Source organism: Chelonoidis abingdonii, chromosome 1, assembly GCF_003597395.2.
Source record: "Chelonoidis abingdonii isolate Lonesome George chromosome 1, CheloAbing_2.0, whole genome shotgun sequence".
Taxonomy (NCBI): domain Eukaryota; kingdom Metazoa; phylum Chordata; order Testudines; family Testudinidae; genus Chelonoidis; species Chelonoidis abingdonii.
Genome location: NC_133769.1, coordinates 116,326,620 through 116,347,313, shown reverse-complemented (window position 1 = coordinate 116,347,313; position 20,694 = coordinate 116,326,620). Strand labels below are relative to the sequence as shown.

Below are 20,694 nucleotides of genomic sequence, written 5' to 3'. Positions count from 1 at the left end.
GTAACACTTTGTGCCTTCTGCCCTTAGAGGTGACCTATGACAGTTTCCAAAATAAAGAAAGGGATTTACAGAGTCAACAGTAGTATAAGTTTTGCAGTGGGGAGGGGTTCACGTCCTAGGGACGCACTGAAAATAAAGCGGCTTGAGCAGCACTTGGGCTTTGCTGGATAGATGCCTTGACAGGCACAAACAGCAGTACCATGAGGTTTGCTTTGCAATAAGCACAGGACAATTGCCATGCTGCTGGGTTTTGCCTTTCACATGACACTCACTACTGGAAATAGGGAGTCATAAAGAGAGAAATATTTATTTAAATAACCCAGAATTAAACAACCTGCACCTACTGGCTGTCATGTAAGGAAATGCAAATATCTAACTCGATGAGCAATTCCTTAACTCAAAGGAGCTGAAAAATTGACAGAGCTCAGGAAGCCAAGTGCTGGCTTCTTATGAGCAAAAATTTAAGGTAGGTGGAAGCTGCAGCACAAGCAGCTAACATTTCATTACATAGTGTGCTTCAGTAAGGCCATCACGAGCCAGATTTTTATATCTTAACTCACAGTGAGAGCATATGAGAAACTCCCATTGACTTAAGGGAACTCTTGAGTAATAAGGTGAGACTATTGGGACCTCTGGCCACAGAAATATGCCCCCACTCACCTGGCTAATTAGCAGGGATTGTCAGAGGCAGCAAGTCTGTTACAAAGAGAATGCACCCATGCAAGAGGACCCTTTGCCTTACCTTCCTCTCACACACAGTATGAGCTAAGATCCACTTTGGCTACCACCCATCAGCCTGACTGAGGCTGGCTATACTTATCCTTCTTGTGGGACTTTCAGCAAGAAGAAGCGCTAGCAATAGATCTGATTGGAATGGGGAGGGGGTACCTGTGTTAGCCACACCCTTCAAAGAGAGAAGAAAGGAACCACTTCCAACTTCATTTTTAATTTTAAAAGTATGGATTACAAAAATTAAAAAAATAAATCACAAAAATTGATTCTTTGTCCAGTAAAAAAATAAATTAATTTAAAAAAATCAGAAGGTCCTGGTGGGGTATGCCAGAGATCCCAGAAAGGGATCAGCTTTCTGACATCACATTTGGGGAGAATGGTATAGAGTTACAGCAAGAAACTCCATCAGGGCACTGAGACATCTTTATAAACACGTCTTCTTCCCTTAGTTTGTGCGTAGGAGGTAAGGTGGGGAGTTCAAGTTGCAATATGCTGCATTACAAGTAAAGGACTGTATAGCCTGCAAATATAACGAGGCTTTAGACTAGTTACAAACCACTGCTAAGGTCTAGCCTATGCTCCAAACGAAATCATCTTGTTATCTGGTTTGGGAACAAGGTTAATGCAACCAGGATTGTATTTATAGTATAAACAAGCTCTTTGGCCTCATCTGCTCTAGCCTTTATGCTCCTTCAAAAGTTTTCCACCATTGTTACTGCCCATTTATATCCAGCAGCAGTCAGAGGTGCCAGTGGCTGCTAGTAGTTTAACCACCGTGTTGTTCAGAGCTGTAGGGTTAGACAACATCAGCAGTTAAAAAGGCAATGGCTGGTCTATATCAGGACTTCCATCACTGGTGGAGATGAACTGATGGTGCCTACAGTGGGAACTTTTAGTGAAAAAAGTGTTAGAGAGAACACAGCTTTGGAGTGGGGGGTAAGAGATGAAAATATCACAAAAGGAGCTTTATAAGGTGAATCTTTCCCTTTCTGGCCTGTTCAGGCTGGCAGAGAATCATGTGAAGAGAAGCAATTTGAAAACACACTTATGCTGCCCAGGATATATAGGATTTCAGAGTGTTTAGGCAGAATTAAATAGACACTTTCCAGATGAAGTAGGTATCTAGTTTAGAAAATGTAAATTATATCCTAGGTGCGTTAGACATCATAATAATGTTTAGTCTTTGTTTAAAAACTGTTCTCTTAATATAGTTCCAATGACTGTAGAACAGGGCCTTATATAGTCCCTCACTTCTTGAACAGAGTCAGGAGAGAATATTTGAGTCCTGGAGGATTAGTTCCTCTCCATGATTTATCAGTTACACATGTAGCTTTTGTTGTGTTTGGCTGCATTCTGGACAGCAGTACATTTTGCCCTGTGCTAACAGTAGGTGAAGGTGCCTAGAGGCTGTAAATATGTCCTATGGAAAGACTATAGAAGTTACAAGATGACTTCGATACAGTCTACAAATGATCCCATCTACTAGGAAAGGGCAGTAGAGCAAAGTATGCTAAGATGAAAGGAATTTCCCCCCACACACATTAATTTCCACAAACTATCCAAGCCCCACAGCCCACTGATATACCCTTGATTCACAGCAGGTTATGTGTTAAGTTTCTATCACAGGATGCCGGAAAGCAGATTTATGAAAGTTTTTCTTGAGAATGTGACCATCTTAGCCTAGCACTGGTCGTGTTCCGTGCACCATTGTGCTGGGTGATGTATTTGTGTCAGCAAATCCGTAGCTCGTTCTCTAAGCCATAGATTTTTGCCTTCAGGTTTCTTAGCTCCCCTTGAATTTTCCGGGTTCGTCTGTTCCCTTGGCGGACCTCATGCAGAATTGCAAGGTCCTGGTCTGGTCCAATGTTCATGGTCACCTAGAGAGAGAGAGAGAAAAAAAAACAAAAAAACAGAAAGACTTGGTTTATGGTGTATGATCTGGAGAAAAGTTATGAAGAAGAGCAATCCTGTCCAAGGAGATTCACTGTGCCTAGCAAGGGGGAACTATAACCACAATGTGTCTGAGCTGCTCTGACATCATACATGGAAAGGAGTCCCAGAATGGATTGTAGATAATGTAGGTGTCTTGTTAGTACCAAGTGCAGTGGAAGAGAGATCTCTAAAGTGTAACTGGAGATTTATCAGTAAATGGTCAGTTGTTTAACAAATCATTTCCAGTATGATTTAAAAGGATTCATTAAAATGTGACAAAATTATATATTTCTTATTACCCAGCTTTTTTACTTAAGTCTCAACTGTAGTCTCAGGAGACATCCTCTACAGGTGGTAGTGAGGATCATACCTTGCCTTGGCAAAAAACTGCATTTGGTTATCATATAGTTCTTTTTGACCTAGAATAACCAGAATGATTTAGGATCATGGTTGTTATGTCTCGCTTGTATGTTGTATTTTACTCATGCACCCCCTTCTGGTCAAGTATGTAATAAGAACAGGACAATACAATTAGGTTGAAATAATTAATTAGGCATGGACATGGATTTGATTAACCATTTCCTTTTCTTTTCTTAATTTCTGCAAGTTAACCATTCCTTGTGGTATATCATGTGAATAACCCTTCCTATGAAGGATATTCCAGAAATCATTGTATTCTATACATGACCACCTGAACTTACTTCTGCACTTTGAGTCTTAATTCTTTGCACCAAGTACTCAGGTCTGCTCGCACTGAAGTTGATGACAAAGCTCTTATTGACTTCACTGAGAGCAGAATCAGTATCTAGAACTGTCAGGAGAAAAGCCAAACAGGTCTGCAACGCTCCATACAGAATATACTTCTGCAGTTAATACTTGCCTCACAGTGGTGTTGGAAGAATCAGATTTTGTAAAGTGCTTGGAGATACCAGATGAAAAGCGTTAAAGTAGCAGCATAACACGGTGCCCTAAGTACATCCACTGTATAATCACACCAATCCCTAGTAATCTGGATGCCTATTCAATTAACACCTATGAGTATTTTTCTCTTCACAATATACATATAACCTGTAACTTTCCATAACACTGAAAGGTACCATATGTTACAAGTATCTAAAGGCCCAAGTGAGAAAACACAGGGATTTCCAATAACTTAGGCTCCAAGGATCCGAATATTCAACCCTTCCCTGACCCTCCCACAAGCCAATTCCATCTCAGCCCTTGCCCCAAAGATGATCAATTATTACCTTGAAGAGCTGTTTCTCTATGTCCTTCAACCTCTGCCGAAGTTGCTTGATGTCATTCTTGAAGCCCTCCACCTCCATGCTACGCCGTTTCTCCAGGGCCTCGTATCTTTGGGTCATTAGCTGCAAACGCTTCCCCATCTTCTCTGAGCGCTCCTGGGGATAGGAAAGCACAACAGAATTTGTAGGGAAGGGCACCATCGACAACACAAATATGGAGAAGGGGAAATCAGACAACCCCAAGAGGCTGCAAACCCGTCCTGCAGCAGCAGACAGAGGAGTTACCTTGAAAAGTTCTCGGCCAACATCTCCTTCTTCACGAATTCTAGCCAGCTCACCCTCCAGAGCAACACACTGCTCTCGGTACATATCTGCCAATCGGTGTGCCTGTGTTAGCTGCTCCTGTAAGGACTGGAGCCCAAGAGAAATAATTAGGATTAACAGATGCTGGAGGCAGGTAGCCAGTACTCACAGCACCTCCCTCCCTAAAGAACAAAGGTGGGGACGCAAGGCAATTGTCACAGCTCTGGGAGTGCTCTTTGGTGGAGATATGGCAGAAAATAACCAAATGAGTAGCCCTAGAAATTGGAGTTGGTGCAGGTAGCCAGATAAGAAAGACTAGAGATCTAAGTATGCAAAAACTCCTTCAAATTACAGGAGCAACTCTGTTCAGATGAGACATTAAAGTACAAAACAAGCCTGGTTCTATCCACCATGTAGTCATTAGAACCCACAACACTTTTTAAAAAAGATATCAAGAGTTTGGTCCCACTGTCCTCAGTCAAAAATTCCCCATCTCACCAGGGCCGGCTCTAGACCCCAGCGCGCCAAGCCCGTGTTTGGGGTGGCATGCCACGAGGGGTGCTCTGCCAGTTGCCGGGAGGGCGGCAGGCGGCTCCAGTGGACCTCCCGCAGGTGTGCCTGCAGAGGGTCCGCTGGTGCCGCGGCTCCGGTGGAGCATCCGCAGGCACGCCTGCGGGAGGTCCATCGGAGCCGCGGGACCGGCAAGTGGCAGAGTGCTCCCTGCGGCGTGCCGCCGTGCTTAGGGGGTGCGAAATGGCTAGACCTGGCCCTGCATCTCACATCTGTTTGGTTGCTGCTCTCCATGTCAGAGGTGGCTGCATTTCAGTGGTGGATAAAGCAATTACTTTAGGTATATACCAGGGGTCGGCAACCTTTCAGAAGTGGTGTGCCGAGTCTTCATTTATTCACTCTAATTTAAGGTTTTACGTGCCAGTAATACATTTTAACATTTTTAGAAGGTCTCTTTCTATATGTCTGTAATATATAACTAAACTATTGTTGCATGTAAAGTCAATATGGTTTTTAAAATGTTTAAGAAGCTTCTTTTAAAATTAAATTAAAATGTAGAGCACCCCTCCAACCTGTGGCCAAGACCCAGCAGCGTGAGTGCCACTGAAAATCAGCTCGTGTGCTGCCTTCGGCACGCGTGCCATAGGTTGCATACCCCTGGTATATGCTGTGGTTAGTAAACTATTATGGGTACATGTAATATAAGGGGAGTACAAGTTCCCATGGTTCTCCCTGCAAGTACATTAGTTGATGAAGAAAAAAAACGAAACCGACTTGCTGGACGGGAGCAGCAGAATTGTGAGCAATGTTATTCCCAAAAAAGCAATGTTCTCACAACAGCAGGCAAAACACAGAGTGTGTTCTTCCTGCCAGCAGTCAACACAATTTATTCCAAAGGATGGTTGCTCATTTCATGTTTGGAAATACCTAGTCCTAATAAAGAGCTTGAGACCTGTGCAACGATATGCCACTTGGCAGGTGGAACAAGCTGAGGAGCTACATGCTTGTTTTGGGTGCGGAAGGAGCGGGGCATATTAGTCTTCTGAGACAAAATCCCCGGAGCGCCATTATAAACTAACAAGAGTTCTAGCATTTTATCTTTAAAGTCAATAAACAACAACATCTCCTGTATAGTGAATCTTTCTATGCCTCAGACAGCATAACAAATGTATCCCGGTATAGAGAATTCCCTCTCTAAAACAGGGAACACCAGATTCTCAGTAAAGCACCAGGGTGAGATCCAATCCTAGACTCTCTCAAACCTCCATCCATAAACAGGTGAATTTCTTTTCCAAGGGAACAGCAATTACCTTGAGTTCTCCACTCTGTGCTTTCCAAATTTCACTCTCTGCTTGAGAAACTGGCTTGATGACTCTCTCCTTCTCCTTCTCCTTCTCCCTCTCTGGCTCCCTGCTGATAAGTTGATCCCTGCTTACATCAAGCTTCCTCAACAGACAGTCCTTTTCTGCCATCCATGATTTCTCATTGGCTCGTGCATCGAACTTCAGCTGAAGGAAGTCACGCGTACTCTCATACAGCAGGTTTTGAGTCTGATGGAGCCTGAAGACAGGGATCGCACTAAAGTAATAATATCACTGCCTTCCTCAATTCCCTTCATCATTCACCTGTATTCTCACTGGGAGTTGGGGTGGGCATAGGATGAGAGAGGCCAGGAGCTTCCCTCACATATTTTCAAGGGCCAAGTTCTCCAGGGATGAAAAAGGATTTTTAGTTTGTAATTTATTCAGTCAATCTCCAATTACATACCAAGCAACTGACCAAATACTCTGCTTTTCTGCCTATTAGGTTGCAAACCCATAGGTGATTTTTATATTCTGCGTTTCCTGCCATGATTAAACCAGAACCATTCTCTTGCACTCACTTATCTGTTAGGGTTTTGATCCTGTCCTGGTCCCTCTGATGCTGGACCTGCACTTCTTCTATGTGAATCCGCCTGTCCTCTAACAGTGCATCAAGCTGCTCTTTGGATAACCGGGTCTGCTCTTCCATCTGAGCCTGCAGGGCCTCCACCTGGATTGGCCCACAGGGAAGGCATAGAGTGAGATCCTACACCAGACACGCTGCCCTGCTTGAGAGTCCTGTTTAAATTCCAGGTTAGGCACAGACACAGTGAGAAAACACCCCCTGCCCTGTAATGCTTTATTATATAGGTCTAACTTCTCTGCAGGCCTTGAAGATAGGAGCAATCTGCTTTGGCGCTCTAGAAGTTTCCTGTAATAGATCCCTACCTGGTGTGAGAGATACTTTACAGAAGGCGGATCAGGTTCTTCACTCATTTCCTGCATTGGGCACAGGAAGGAAAGTGGAGGGGCAAAGATGAATTCAAGTGCCTCTTGTGCATCACTAATTCTGGCCACTGTTGTAATTTAGAGCAGCCCTATGGCTCTCATCACCCAAATGCTTTTCTTGTTTCATGCCAACCTCACCCCCCTTGTAAGTCCACTGCAGAGAGAGCTAAATAGATTGGGAGTAAGTGGGAGGCACTGCCAAGGTAGCATAAAGGGGAAATGGGCATGCCCAATGAAGGGATAGGCAAGCAGCATGTTTGGCTGTCGTATAAACCCATGTGTGACATTGTATGGAATATGTGGAACACCGTAAGTGGGCACCAATATTATAAAATTGCAAGGAATCTGATCAGATGTTGTGTGAGGTATCTACAAAAATGTTACAATTTGCCAAGTATGATAATCTGTATTTCAAACTGTTGCTATGCATCTGGGTGACACCCCCAGACAGATTGGCATCAGCACCACTTAGCCTGCTTGATGGCCCATCAAGGGACATCAGCTGTACAATAAACCAATTAAAAGATCAGGGACCACACCTGATGAGTCAGCAAGCCATGTATGGGCATGCCTATGGACAGAGAACTCTTAAGGTTTTTCCATGTGCAATGAAGCTTGTGTTTGGAACACAGGAAGTGCAAGCCTTATGGGAAAAGAATATAAAAGGCAGCTGCATCTTCTCCATTTTGCCTTCAGTCCTGCTTCCTACTTCTGGAGTAACTTTTCTATAACTGAAGCTCTGAACAAAGGACTGAATGACCCATCCAAGCTGTGGATGTGTTCCAGATGACTTTCAAGCTAGCAAACTCACCAACACTGCTAAGAACCTGATACATCATGGACTTTGTGGTCTGATGTATGTACCAAGTTGCTTTACCATTTAACAACTCTCATCTTGTTCTTTCTTTTATAATAAATCTTTAGTTTTAGACACTAAAGGATTCTCTGGCAGTGTGGTATTTTGGGTAAGAGCCAAACCTATCCTGACCTAGTAAGGTGAGAGGTTTCAGTGGTAACTGTGTTAGTCTGTATCAGTGCAAAAAAAACAAAAGAGAGGAGTCCTTGTGGTGTCTCTAAGGTGCCACAAGGACTCCTTGTTTTTGCTTTTTGACCTAGTAAGGTGGCTGTCACTTTGGGTCAGAAGAACATTTTGTATATGTGAGCAGAGTTTTGAAATAACTCCTCATTATACTGGACCGAAGTGCTGACTGGGGGCCAGAGAACTGGAATGCAGTAAGAGGGCTGTGTGATTCCCACCCCCCTCACATTGATAACTAATGTGGGGGGATCAGAAGCAGAGTTTCTGACTGGTTGGGGAGTCCTAACCACCAGCCTATCGGAGAATCTGCTCTCCCTTTTGCAGCGTGCCCTGACCTTGCCATTTCCAGGGAAGGCACCGCTGTGTCACCACAGGTCACACCATGCACAAGCAGAAGTTGCATCTGTTGATCAGTAAATGCTCTTTTACCTGCAGTAAGAGTGTTTGATTGTCTCTGTGATATCTCTCTGGACTTTCTGGTTTCTCTCCTTTTGCTGCTGGCTTTGATGTGCTTCTTTTAGTGCCGGCTGCAGAGAACAAGATTAATTGAGATAACTACTCTACTCCATTCTCCTAGCCTATGTGTGAGACTTTGCCCAGTAGGGAATATTGTAGGTGTGCTGGCTGGCCTGAAGGAAAAGGAAAGGAAGAGCTTGCAGCTACTGCACCACAGCATCTTCCGGCAGGAGTCACTGCAGAAAACATTCTAGCACTGGCTTTGGGGAGTTCATGGCAACTGCATGCTTTTTACACATCCAGCACTATCGTGATATTTAGCCACCCTCCAAGTACCTGTCTTCTTGGCTGGTATGGAAAGTCACTTTTGAGGTACCTGTTCTGGAAGTATAACCATCGCTCCGTTCATGTGGATCCCTGGATTGGATTGGTTTTTGAAGAACGGTGACCTAGAGGAGCAAAAACAGAGTTGTTACCTGAACATTCTGCATTCTGTTCTCTGAGCCCAGTCATCAAGAATGAACACTAGAGTGTGTGGAAAAAGACTTAAAAGAACAGCATGCCCATCCGAGCAGCAGGAGCAAGGTAAAGACATTTGCAAAAGAAATACCAGCATTGAGAGCAGATGCCCGCTACGATGGGGTGCTTGAACATTACATTTTCCACCTCTTACACCATTGTATAGTTCTCAATGATTGGGGATTGGTGACTTCAATGGGAACAGGATTAGGCCTTTAGCAGAATATCCAGCATTCAGATGTGGGAGGGAAAGGAGGAGCAACAATGTGCTTTCTTCTCCACTTACCCTTTTGCTAGCTGGCGCACTGAGAAACATATATACGACAAATCTACGTATACCCATCCACTTAAACCCAGGAAGAAATCAAAGGCAAGAACTAACTGCTCGGTGCATCTATTGATCCTGATCTAACGTGTGCGCTGATTCCTCTAACTAACACCAAAGCATGAAATAGGAACAGAGACAATCTTGTCAGTGATGACTAATTTCGCAAATGATCTTCCCATTATTAATTTCCACACCACCCCCCAATTGGAGGTCTAGGCATCTCCAGTGTCATTGCCCTGCATTCACCTTCCCCATAGAATTGTTCTCGGACATCCGCCTTCCTCTGCAGCATGGGGCACGGGTCACTTGCTGGAGGACTCCCTGCACCTTGAGGTCTTTAAGCCACGATTTGAGGACTTCAGTAACTCAGACATAGGTTAAGGGTTTGTTACAGGAGTGGGTGGGTGAGATTCTGTGGCCTGCATTGTGCAGGAGGTCAGACTAGATGATCATAATGCTCCCTTCTGAGCTTAAGTCTATGAATCTATGGCCTGGTCTACACTACGCATTTATACCAAATTTAGCAGCGTTAAATCGATTTAACCCTGCAACCGTCCACACAACGAAACCCTTTATATCGATATAAAGGGCTCTTAAAACCTATTTCTGTACTCCTCCCTGACGAGGGGAGTAGCGCTGAAATCGATATTGCCATGTCGGATTAGGGCTAGTGTGGCCGCAATTCGACGGTATTGGCCTCCGGGCGGTATCCCACAGTGCACCATTGTGACCGCTCTGGAAAGCAATCTGAACTCAGATGCACTGGCCAAGTAGACAGGAAAAGCCCCGCGAACTTTTCAATTTAATTTCCTGCTTGCCCAGTGTGGAGTGCTGATCAGCATGGGTGGCCATGCAGTCACAAATCCAAAAAGAGCTCCAGCATGGACCGTACGGGAGATACTGGATCTGATCGCTGTATGGGGAGACAAATCTGTTCTAGCAGAGCTCCGTTCCAGAAGAAGAAATGCCAAAGCATTTGAAAAAATCTCCAGGCTATGATAGACAGAGGCCACAGCAGGGACTCAACACAGTGCGGTGTGTCAATCGTAACGGAAAGCCAAAGAATCAAATGGACGCTCATGGAGGGGGGACTGAAGACTCGAGCTATCCCACAGTTCCTGCAGTCTCTGGAAAGCATCTGCATTCTTGGCTGAGCTCCTGATGCCTGAAGGGTCAAAAACGTTGTCGCCAGTGGTTCAGGGTATATGTCGTCAATTTACACCCCCCCCTCAAAGAAAAGGGAAAAAATTCGTTTATTGCCTCTTTTCAATGTCACCGTATGTCTACTGGATGCTGCAGTGCTAAACAGCACCGTCCTCTCCCCACCCCTTCCCTCTCCGGTGGCAGATGGTATGGTACAAAATGACTGATAGCCGTCCTCGTCATCATCATCCCATGAGTGCTCCTGGCTAGCCTCAGTGAGGTCGGCTGGGGGCACCTGGGCAAAAATGGGAATGACTCCCGGTCATTCCCTTCTTTAAGCTTTGTGTCCTAGAGATTCAGTCCTGGCAGATGGTGCAATAGGGCTGGTAACCATCCTCATCATAGCAGCTGGAGGCTGAGCTCCTCTCTCCCCGGCCCCCTTTCATGTCTAATGGAGATTCTGGATTATCATAGCAGTGGGAGGCTGCGCTCCTCTCCCCCCCACCCTTTAATGAGTAACGGAGATGTGCTGCCTGGAGTATCATAGCAGCTGGACGCTGCCTCCCCTCATTTTATCTCACTAAAAAGTCAGTGTTTCTTATTCCTGCATTCTTTATTACTTCACACAAATGGGGGGATAACTGCCACGGTAGCCCAGGAGGGTTGGGAAGGAGGGAAGCAACGGGTGGGTTGTTGCAGGGGCACCCCCTAGAATGGCATGCAGCTCATCATTTCTGCGGGATCTCTGGGGCTCTGACCCGAAGTGGCTGTGCTCTCTGGTTCTCTAGTAGACTTGCCCCATATTCTAGGCAAGTCTGACTCTATTTTTAGACAAAACATAAAGAAGGGAATGACCTGGGAAGTCATTCCCATTTTTGTCCATGCGCCCCCGGCCGACCTCAGCAAGGCCAGCCAGGAGCACCCATGACAGCAGCAGACGGTACAATATGACTGGTAACCGTCATCACCAATTTCTAAAGCAGCAGACGGTGCAATAGGGCTGGTAACGGTCTCTGCTACCCTGCAAAGGCAAATGAATGCTGCTGTGTAGACCACTACAGTACCGCATCTGTCAGTGGCATCCAGTACGCATACGGTGACAGTGAAAAAAGGCTAAATGGGCTCCACGGTTGCCATGCTCTGGCATCCGCCAGAGCAATCCAGAGAAAAAGGGCGCGAAATGATTGTCTGCCGTTGCTTTCACGGAGGAAGGATTGAGCGACGACATTTACCCAGAATCACCCGCGACACTGCTTTTGCTCCATCATGCATTGGGATTTCAACCCAGAATTCCAATGGGTGGGAGAGACTGCGGGAACTATGGGATAGCTATGGAATAGCTACCCACAATGCAACACTCTGGAAATCGACGCTAGCCTCGGTACACGGATGCACACCACCGAATTAATGTGCTTAGTGTGGCCGCGTGCACTCAACTTTATACAATCTGTTTTAAAAAACCGGTTTATGTAAAACTGGAATAATTGCGTAGTGCAGACATACCCTGTGAATCCACTCAATAAAATAAGAAAAAGTGGCCATCAGGGAGCTGATAAGTTCCCTTGTTCTCATGGCCCTTCTGCAATGGCTCCAGCCTTTACACCAGCTGGTCACAATCCCCAAGACACAGTATGCCAGTAAGGAATCAGCTCAGGACATGTTCCTTCCCTACTCCCTCTGCCAGGGCCAGTTAAACTATCTGAACCAACTGAGAGCTCCTGCATACCAAAGAAAATTCAGGGCTGCTTTCAGGGACTTTTGCACAACCTATGCAGCGCAGAGGGCAGCAAGCAACCTTTTAAAGCTTTTTTTTTTTGGTTTTAAGGAGATTACACAACCGGGAGCCAATCACACTCTCTGGCGGAAAATTAAAACAAACACAAACAAAAAAAGCAGAAGCCCAGCTCTCTTGGGCAAGCCCCAAAACAAGCAACACAACACACTACTTAAAGAAATGAATAGGCAATTACACACACAAAAGAAGTCTATATAGGCTTGCTGGGCACCACTTGACAGCCTGCAGGAGGGATCTGACAACAGTAGAGAATGTGGCCCATTATTTCAAGTCTCACACTGCACTCTCACATCACGGAATGCCCTGGTTTTGCCCCCTCTTCATGCCCTGAATCACAGTCGTGACCTTTCTGATCAAACAGGACTTGTGTATGGGACTTCACATCCATATACGCACTGCTGCTGGGAGTCACCACTCTTGAAACCTGTCACACTTCCTCTCCTGGAGGAATACATACTTCCTTTGCAGCTCTCCTGCACAGGAAATGAAACTCGGATTTCCTAGCACTAACTACCAAGACAGAGGGAAGGCCTCACTCTTTGTCTCGAGTCCCATCACTAGTTTATTACAGCACATATCAGACCAACACAGAGCCAGCTGAATTTCAAACATCTATGTTTTCTGGCAACCCTCTCCATAGTTCTGTTTTGTCTCTTTGGCTCCTCAGTGGTAACTCACTGTGTAGAGCAGGGGTCAGCAACCTTTCAGAAGTGGTGTGCCGAGTCCTCATTTATTCACTCTGATTTAAGGTTTCACATGCCAGTAATACATTTTAACATTTTTAGAAGGTTTCTTTCTATACATCTATAAATATATAACTAAACTGCTGTTGTATGTAAAGTAAATAAGGTTTTTAAAATGTTTAAGAAGCTTCATTTAAAATTAAATTAAAATGCAGAGCCTCCCAGACTGGTGGCCAGGACCGGGGCAGTGTGAGAGCCACTGAAAATCAACTCGTGTGCCGCCTTCGGCACCCATGCCATAGGTTGCCTACCCCTGGTGCAGAGCTTCTAGGGGCTGAACCCAAAGCAAAGTTTGCCAGAGAAACAGGCTATTCCCAATGAATGGTCTTACCTTGTGTGGAGGCTCCTTATGAAAATAAGTAATTTCTCCTTTGTCTGTTCCCACCAAAGCCAAGAGATGCTGAATCTTTTTTCTGTCTTCCAGCTCCCTGGAATTCATGGAGAAGCATCAGCACATTTCTATTCCAAAATGCATCAAGCATGTACTCTCTCTAGAGATTGTTATTGTAGTTAAAGGAGCTGCTCAAACCTGTTCCTCAGATTGTCACAGCCCATGAGACAATGTTGTCCTTAAGCCAGACTGCTAGAGATCCTGTTAACACTGAAGATGCATGGGAGGAGTTTCCATTTCTGCTGGTGCAGTGAGGAGTTCCCCTTTTAGTACAGCCTGATAGTGGTACATGAGCTTATATAGAGAAGGCGGATGCTGAAAGGACAGGGTCTGTGAATTTATAGTAAGAGCTCATAGTCCCGGGGGAATATGACCTTGGGAAGATTTCAATCCTGTAGATGTTCTACTTTTCAGAACACAGAGAACCTCCTTTGCCTTAGAAGCCCATGTATTCCACCACAATCTGGAATGTGATTGATATACAAGGTTTTAGGCACCCCTTTGAGGGTACATAAGACCATTACCCACCACACATAAAAGGAGACCCCATCAAGCTAACCAAAAATCGCTGAGATTAATTCTCAGACAGAGTTCAGAAGCATCTTAGGGAGACGTGCTACTGAGAGCTAATTTGGGTGCAGCTGTGCCTATTCAGGCTCATTATCTTAAGAAAGACAGACAGGGGGTGTTGACCAGAAGACAAAACAGGTAGCTCTGGGGAAAACAGAAGAGTTACCCTCTTTGGTCTGTGTTTTCTATGAGTTTCCTGCTTCTAAAACTGCAGAGAGGAAATGCAGCTAAAGAATTATGCCAAGCTCATGTCAAGTTGAGTTAAACCAGAACCTCCAAGCTGACGCAGGTGATTTTGTGATCAAACCTGACCTTTTGGTAAACTTTTGCTCTTTGTTATACTCCGGCCGTGTTTTGTGGGCCTATATTCTGAAGCAAGATCCTTGGAGCCTCGGTTTCTCTGGGACTGCAGACTACGAGTCCTGCAGCACAGTGATCTCACTTTTTCAAAAAAAGGAAGTTTGGAATAATTGAATAATGGTCAGTACAGTAGATCTGCATAGAAGGGAGGAGTAACAGCAGCATTTCTTTTGTCCAGTTCAGCATTTGGGAAGATTGCATATGGCCTGATCCTCAGAAGTGTGGCACACCTGCAACTTCCACTGACTTTAGACCCATGTTGAGATTAATAACAACTTGTATTACAGTGCCTAAGTGCTCCAGTTACACAGCAGGACACTGCAATGTGCTGTATAGACACAGAATAAAAAGCTTTCAAGATGACTCTACTAATTCATGTGGCTTCCAGAAACACTACTTGCCCAAGAGGAACAGCCAAGAAAACTCTTCCCGCCTACCATCTCCATCCCTATCCCCTCCCAGCTCCGCACCTGATTTTCAGCCGGTCATTCTCAGCATAGAGGCGCAGCACATGTTCCCTCTCCTGGAAGAGGTAAACTTGCATGTCACTCAAAGCCTTCTGTAACTCTGCAATCTCCTGTTCCCGTTGACGCATTTCCCACTGTAGTTTGTGCTATGGAGAGAAAACAGGGCACGTGAAATGATACTGAGCATCTGACAACAAAGATAAAGAACATCTTTTGCCTCAGATGACCCTAGTCTGCATCTAAAACTAGCAGCTGTTAGTGTGTCAAATGACTAGGATTGGCAGAATTTGCTTTTTTTTTTTTTTTTTTTAATTGATTAATATTACTAATTTTATTTTTATCAATTTAAGTTTTCACGGTTGAGGAAAATTATGTTTTAAAGCATTTTTTTCAATTTTTATCACTTAAGCTCCCACAACTGTGAAAATTTATCGGGATGGGGCAGGTCAGCCAATAATTTGATGACAGTAGACATTGAGATTCAAAATATTAAAGCTTTATAACCATTAAAACATTGATTATTGTATGTCAAAACGTACAAAGTAAACAGACTTAAATCAAACTAACAAGTTCTGAAGTGACATTTTTCTTACTTGGCCTGTCCATAAATGTTGATCATTGATAGAAATACCTTTTTCATTGGTTTGTGTGTGTACCCTGAAATAGATTTATCAATATTTACTGATAAAAACCCAATTCTTCCAAGCTCACAAATGACGGTCTTAAATTGGACCACCAAACTTTAACCAGCAGAGGGCAGTATTGGCAGCTTGTCTGGAGAAGATTTTTCAACAGTGAGCAACTCCCACCATGCAATCCTCTGCCTTGATCCAAGTGATCACAAACTATTAAACATGATGGAGCAACCTACCCTAGATGTTATTCTCAAAAACCTCCCCTGGGGGAGGGGTACTGCGGGCTTTAATAATAAGCATTCTGACCGATTACAAAATTGTCTCAGCGATCATGGTTTTTACGGGGGAGAAGTAACTAATTCATCAGAAGAGCATTCCTGTAGGAAAGGGACCTGGGAGACCTGCAATGTTTGGTGCCTTTCCCCACTCTGACCCAGATGTGCAGCTGAGATATTTCCTACATCTACTGAGGGTTCTCAATCTGTTTCAGAGATGGCTGATTCACGAGCAGCTCAGTGCATAATGTTTTAAAAGGTGGTCACTCCTCTGCCAGCTACCTCCTCAGTAGAAAAAGTGCCAATTTTACAAGATACAGCTACACAGCCACCCTATGACTGATATAGTGAGGCATTAGAAGATCATCCTGCTTGTTAGAAGAGGCTCCATTTTGTAGGATAGTTTTTTCTTAGATTATAAGCTCTTTGGGCCAGAAACCACTTTTATTGTGTTTGTACAGCACCTAGCACAATGAGGTCATGGTCCATGACTGGGGCTTCCAGGTGCTACTGCAATATAAATAAAGTCTGTCCCAATAAAATGCTCATTAATTTTGGCCAAATAGCCATTCACTCTTCACAGGTCCACTGTGGAGTGCAGGGCAAAGAAAAAGGGTAGCGCAACAGACCAGGTGAACATCTAACCCAGTGTTCAAAGGTTAAGAAAAGCCCAAACAGTGTAAAGGCTTCCCAAAAGTATTGCCCAATAAACTAAAACAAAAGGACTTCTCTCAGTCAGCATTTCTCCTCCACTGGCTCCTAAACTGGGAGACCAGATGGCAAGAATTCACTCACTTCTAGTAGCTCAAGACATAGTTATTCTCCTTCAGCTCAGTCCCATCACATTCCCTAGCAATTCCCTTCATGAATTATGTCAGCTATGTTAAGTCTTCAACTAAAGGAGGGTATTAAAACTTTCTCTGACAACCAATGGTGTGTATATATATAGTCCATCACCAGTAAGCTATTTACCTGCTCATCATACGATCCTTTGTATCTCTCCAGCTTTTTCAAAAGGTCCTCGTGTTCTTCATCAAACTCAGCGATCTTCTTGCGATAATATTCCAGCAGCTCCCGGGAGGGACGGAGGAAGGCCAGGCGCTCACTGATGGAAGGAAGAGGAGTAGAATCCCCCTGACTTGGAGCTGGAGAATTGGTATATCTGGAGGACATACGGGGAGCTGCCAATCTGGACAGAATGGTGGAACACACATACAAAATTAGGTTTCAGAGTGGTAGCAGTGTTAGTCTGTATCAGCAAAAACAATGAGTCCTTCTGGCACCTTAGAGGCTAGGGTTTTAGCCCACAAAAGCTTATGCCCAAATAAATTTGTTAAAGTTGGTCCAATAAAAGATATTACCTCATCCACCTTGTCTCTTTAGTGTGGAACTGTTTGCCCACCCAAGTGTGATGGGAAGGGGGGTGCCTATTGGAGGAAAAGGGCGGGTGGTGGTTTTTGTGGGAGAAGGGTCAAGGAGAATGGGACAAGGTTGATGGGGAGGGGGAATCTGAGAAAAAGCAGGGGCAGAGAAAGAATAAGTGTTACTGGGGGTAATAAAAAAGTCTGCTGCTAGACAAAAACACACAAAAAACAGACACTAGATAGAGGATAGACACACAGAGGAAAAAGATGTGAGGTAGCAGTAAGCCAGGTCAGTCTAGGGAAAGATGTCAGAGATGACAGTATCAGAGCACTGAAGTGAAGGAGGAGGAGGGAGAGAAGAAAACTCCATTCAGTCAGAAAAGATGTCTGACTGCTGAGTCTAATGTACATTCTCAGGGTCCTACTGGATTATCTCTGCTCCTTGATGCAATAGCAGCTAGAAATGGCTTTACAAGTTCTGGTTCAACAGGAGACTGAACCCTTTCTTTTAAGCTGCACAGAAATCAAACTCTCACACACTGACAGCGAGGGATAGAGAGAAACTTTTAAATGTGTGTATTTGGCACCTAAATATGATATTTAGGGATACACTAACATCACATATATATGTCGGCATGCAAAATCCACATGCAATTGTGATTCCAAATTTTGACACAAAAATTGAGCTTTGTGAATCATTAATTTGTAAATTTGGAATGTGTTTGAGCAAGTGCAAGTGTAGATGTGCATCTGTACACAGACCTCGGGCTTTGCTCTGAAAACTTGGCCCTTAGTAGCCATGTTGAGTAGACTGCCTGAGTTTTCAGATGTCAACTCTAAAAGGACTAAGAATAAGGGTAGGTCCACACTACCTGCCAGATCGGTGGGTAGCGATCGATCAATCGGGGATCGATTTGGAGACGCAATAAATCAATCCCCAAACGTGCTCCCCGTCGACTCGGGAACTCCACCAGGGCGAGAGGCAGAAGCGGAGTCAACAGGGGAGCCGCAGCTGTCAATCCTGCGCCATGAGGACGGGAGATAAGTCAATCTAAGATATGTCGAGTTCAGCTACGCTATTCTCATAGCTGAAGTTGTGTATCTTAGATCGATCCCCCCCAGTGTAGACCAGGCTTAAGAAAGCAGCTTAAGTAAGTAATTATTTGCTAAACAAATCCATTGTCAGAACCTGGCTGGACAGTTAGACCTCAAGAGCCAGCCAGATGCCTCATGAATGCATGAGATCAAAGTGATGTTCCCATTAGTGTCACTATCTAGAGACCTGTTATCAATATTGCTGCTCACATCAGGTTTTTGATATATTAGAAACCTGAGGAATTCAAGATCTTTAATCTCCAGACATCTTAGGTGAGTGCTGAAGATACATTAATACAACCATTTTGTATAGCAGCTTTCACACCAACTGTATATGAAATTGCTTTAGAGTTAAATAATACAGTTATAGACAGACAATAGCAAAGGGAGAAAATAAATAATTATGAGTAAAAAAATGGTTTTAAATGATTTGACTTAGAGTGCTATTGAGGAGTTGCAGAGGAGAAGACTCTCACAGCAACAGTGATAACACTATAGGATAGGAGAGATTGGACGCTGGCGTTACACCAGTGTAATGAGTGGAAAAGGAAGATTGGAGCTATGCAGTATGACAGAGGTTAGAGCAAGTCCCAGGAGAACAATTTAGAAACTAAATGAATGGAGAGGCAGAGGAGCTGTTTGAGGATAGCAGCAGTCATACTGACCTTTTGGAGGTGGGGGACATTCCTGGAGAGGAATCCATGGTATTCAATCCACCACCTACAGCAATGAGAACAATGTACATTCTAGGAAGAAGAGAGCATATGGCCAGCTAGGCCGGAAAAACCTATTAACACCTCTCTAGTGACGGGTATGGAATCGGGGTCCCTGGTAGAGCAATGACTAAGACTGTGCCAAACATGCCCAGTGATGTTCAAAAACCATTGATTGGGCAGGATTTTTGCAGTTCCTTCTCAACTGCATAAAACTGGTCCCTAGATTCCTGGGGGGAGGGAGGGAGAAACCCAAACACCTGTGAAACACTTAGGATTTTCACTCAAAAAAACCCCCATCCCTATAGCTATTGAGAGCAAACACCTTGCACTTTCTAGAGTTCCTATATTTCAAATTGCCTCGTGCTGCCTGGCCAGCCGGTCCCCGCCCCACACACCCCCAGCAGCGCCCAGCCAGCCGGTCCCTGCACCACACACCCCCAGCAGCGCCCAGCCAGCCGGTCCCTGCCCCACACACCCCCAGCAGCGCCCAGCCAGCCGGTCCCTGCCCCACACACCCCCAGCAGCGCCCAGCCAGCCGGTCCCTGCCCCACACACCCCCAGCAGCGCCCAGCCAGCCGGTCCCTGCCCCGCGCCACAACAGCGCCCCCTGCTGCCCCACCGCCCGGCCGGGCCCCCGCTTCCTCCACCCTTTGCCGCCTCCCAGCAACGATCCCGGAGCGGCGCCCTCGCCTACCGAAGCGCGAATCCAAGCGCCAGCTGCTGCTCAACGGAAACGAGCCCAACCAAACAGCGCGGCAGCGCCAGCCAACCACAAGCCGCCGCTGCGCTCAGCTCCGCTTCGTCCCGCGCGCCGCAAGGCCCTCTGGGAAGCGTAGTTCTCAGAGCCCTCCCCGGCAGTGTGCGGGAGGCCGGTCCCCACAAGGCAGAACTGGGCGCTGTGTGCGTACTCAGGAGTGGTGTGTTGGGGCTGCGTGCGGACCTTATCTCTATTTGCTATTTGAATGTGTTGGAACTGATAGGCAAAGTTGGAAATGAAAAAACCCTGTCGATGAAAAGAAAAAACCCTGGAATTTCTGTTCCCATTAGTGTGTAGAAATTTTGAACTTTTCCAGATTTCCTGATCAGCTCTAATTTATGTTAAAGTGTTACCATGTACTGGTCTATGCAAGCTGTGTTGTGATGATGATCTCTCTCTCTCTCTCTCTCCTTTGCACACACTCACTTTATTTCCTGAACTGGGGTAGTTCCATGTTTAGAACTAGTTACCAGCCAGCCTTGCACAAAATACATCCTAGTTTTAATATACATTGATTCAGTGCCATATACCTTATTATTAATACCATATGTGAGTGCAGAGTTGTCTCTGTAAATATTAGGGATTAGGATAAGACCTTCGTGAAGAGCGGATTAGCCCACCTCTACCTGTTGGGGGCTTTTTTTATACCTTTCTCTTTCCTTTTATACTTCCATGGGTCTGATCCAGTTTGGCAATTCCTATGTTTCTAACAAAGCCATCAGTTGTTAAATAATAGAAAATATTACTTGTGTACATTAGTAGCATAAATCACAATGTACACTTACTGCAGCATAATGTATCTCACCTACTATTTCTTTCAAAGTGAGAAGATTATTAATTATTAAGCCTGCAGAACTGGATCATTGCTGTCTCTTGACAGAAAAAGCTGGTCAGTTGCATGGGCACTGTAACAATTTGTATAGTTGGGGTGCTAGAAGCCAATGTATCAAACTGTAATCTCTGTATATAATGGAAACCATTTCAGGCCAGGAGGTGCAGCAGCACCCCTAG

At 44.9% G+C, this 20,694-nt stretch overlaps 1 protein-coding gene across 3 annotated transcripts; it reads right to left on the bottom strand.

Annotated features, from left to right (window-relative positions):
• Nucleotides 1-290: 290 nt before the first annotated feature.
• Nucleotides 291-19,693, bottom strand: CCDC77 (coiled-coil domain containing 77). Of its 3 annotated transcripts, none has more exons than XM_032796727.2 (12): nucleotides 19,621-19,693; nucleotides 18,876-18,930; nucleotides 16,724-16,940; nucleotides 14,845-14,987; nucleotides 13,385-13,481; nucleotides 8,902-8,974; nucleotides 8,499-8,596; nucleotides 6,604-6,752; nucleotides 6,032-6,281; nucleotides 4,194-4,319; nucleotides 3,912-4,064; nucleotides 291-2,609 (listed from the first exon to the last, which is right to left on the bottom strand). In XM_032796727.2, exons 2-12 carry the CDS (start codon nucleotides 18,911-18,913, stop codon nucleotides 2,463-2,465), a joined length of 1,491 nt encoding a protein of 496 aa, XP_032652618.1. In that variant the 5' UTR covers nucleotides 18,914-18,930; nucleotides 19,621-19,693; the 3' UTR covers nucleotides 291-2,462. The 3 variants fall into 3 exon arrangements, with proteins under 3 accessions (XP_032652618.1, XP_032652619.1, XP_032652620.1); XM_032796728.2 differs by lacking the exon at nucleotides 19,621-19,693 and adding an exon at nucleotides 19,574-19,595; XM_032796729.2 differs by having other exon boundaries at nucleotides 2,367-2,609; nucleotides 4,194-4,310.
• Nucleotides 19,694-20,694: the final 1,001 nt, after the last annotated feature.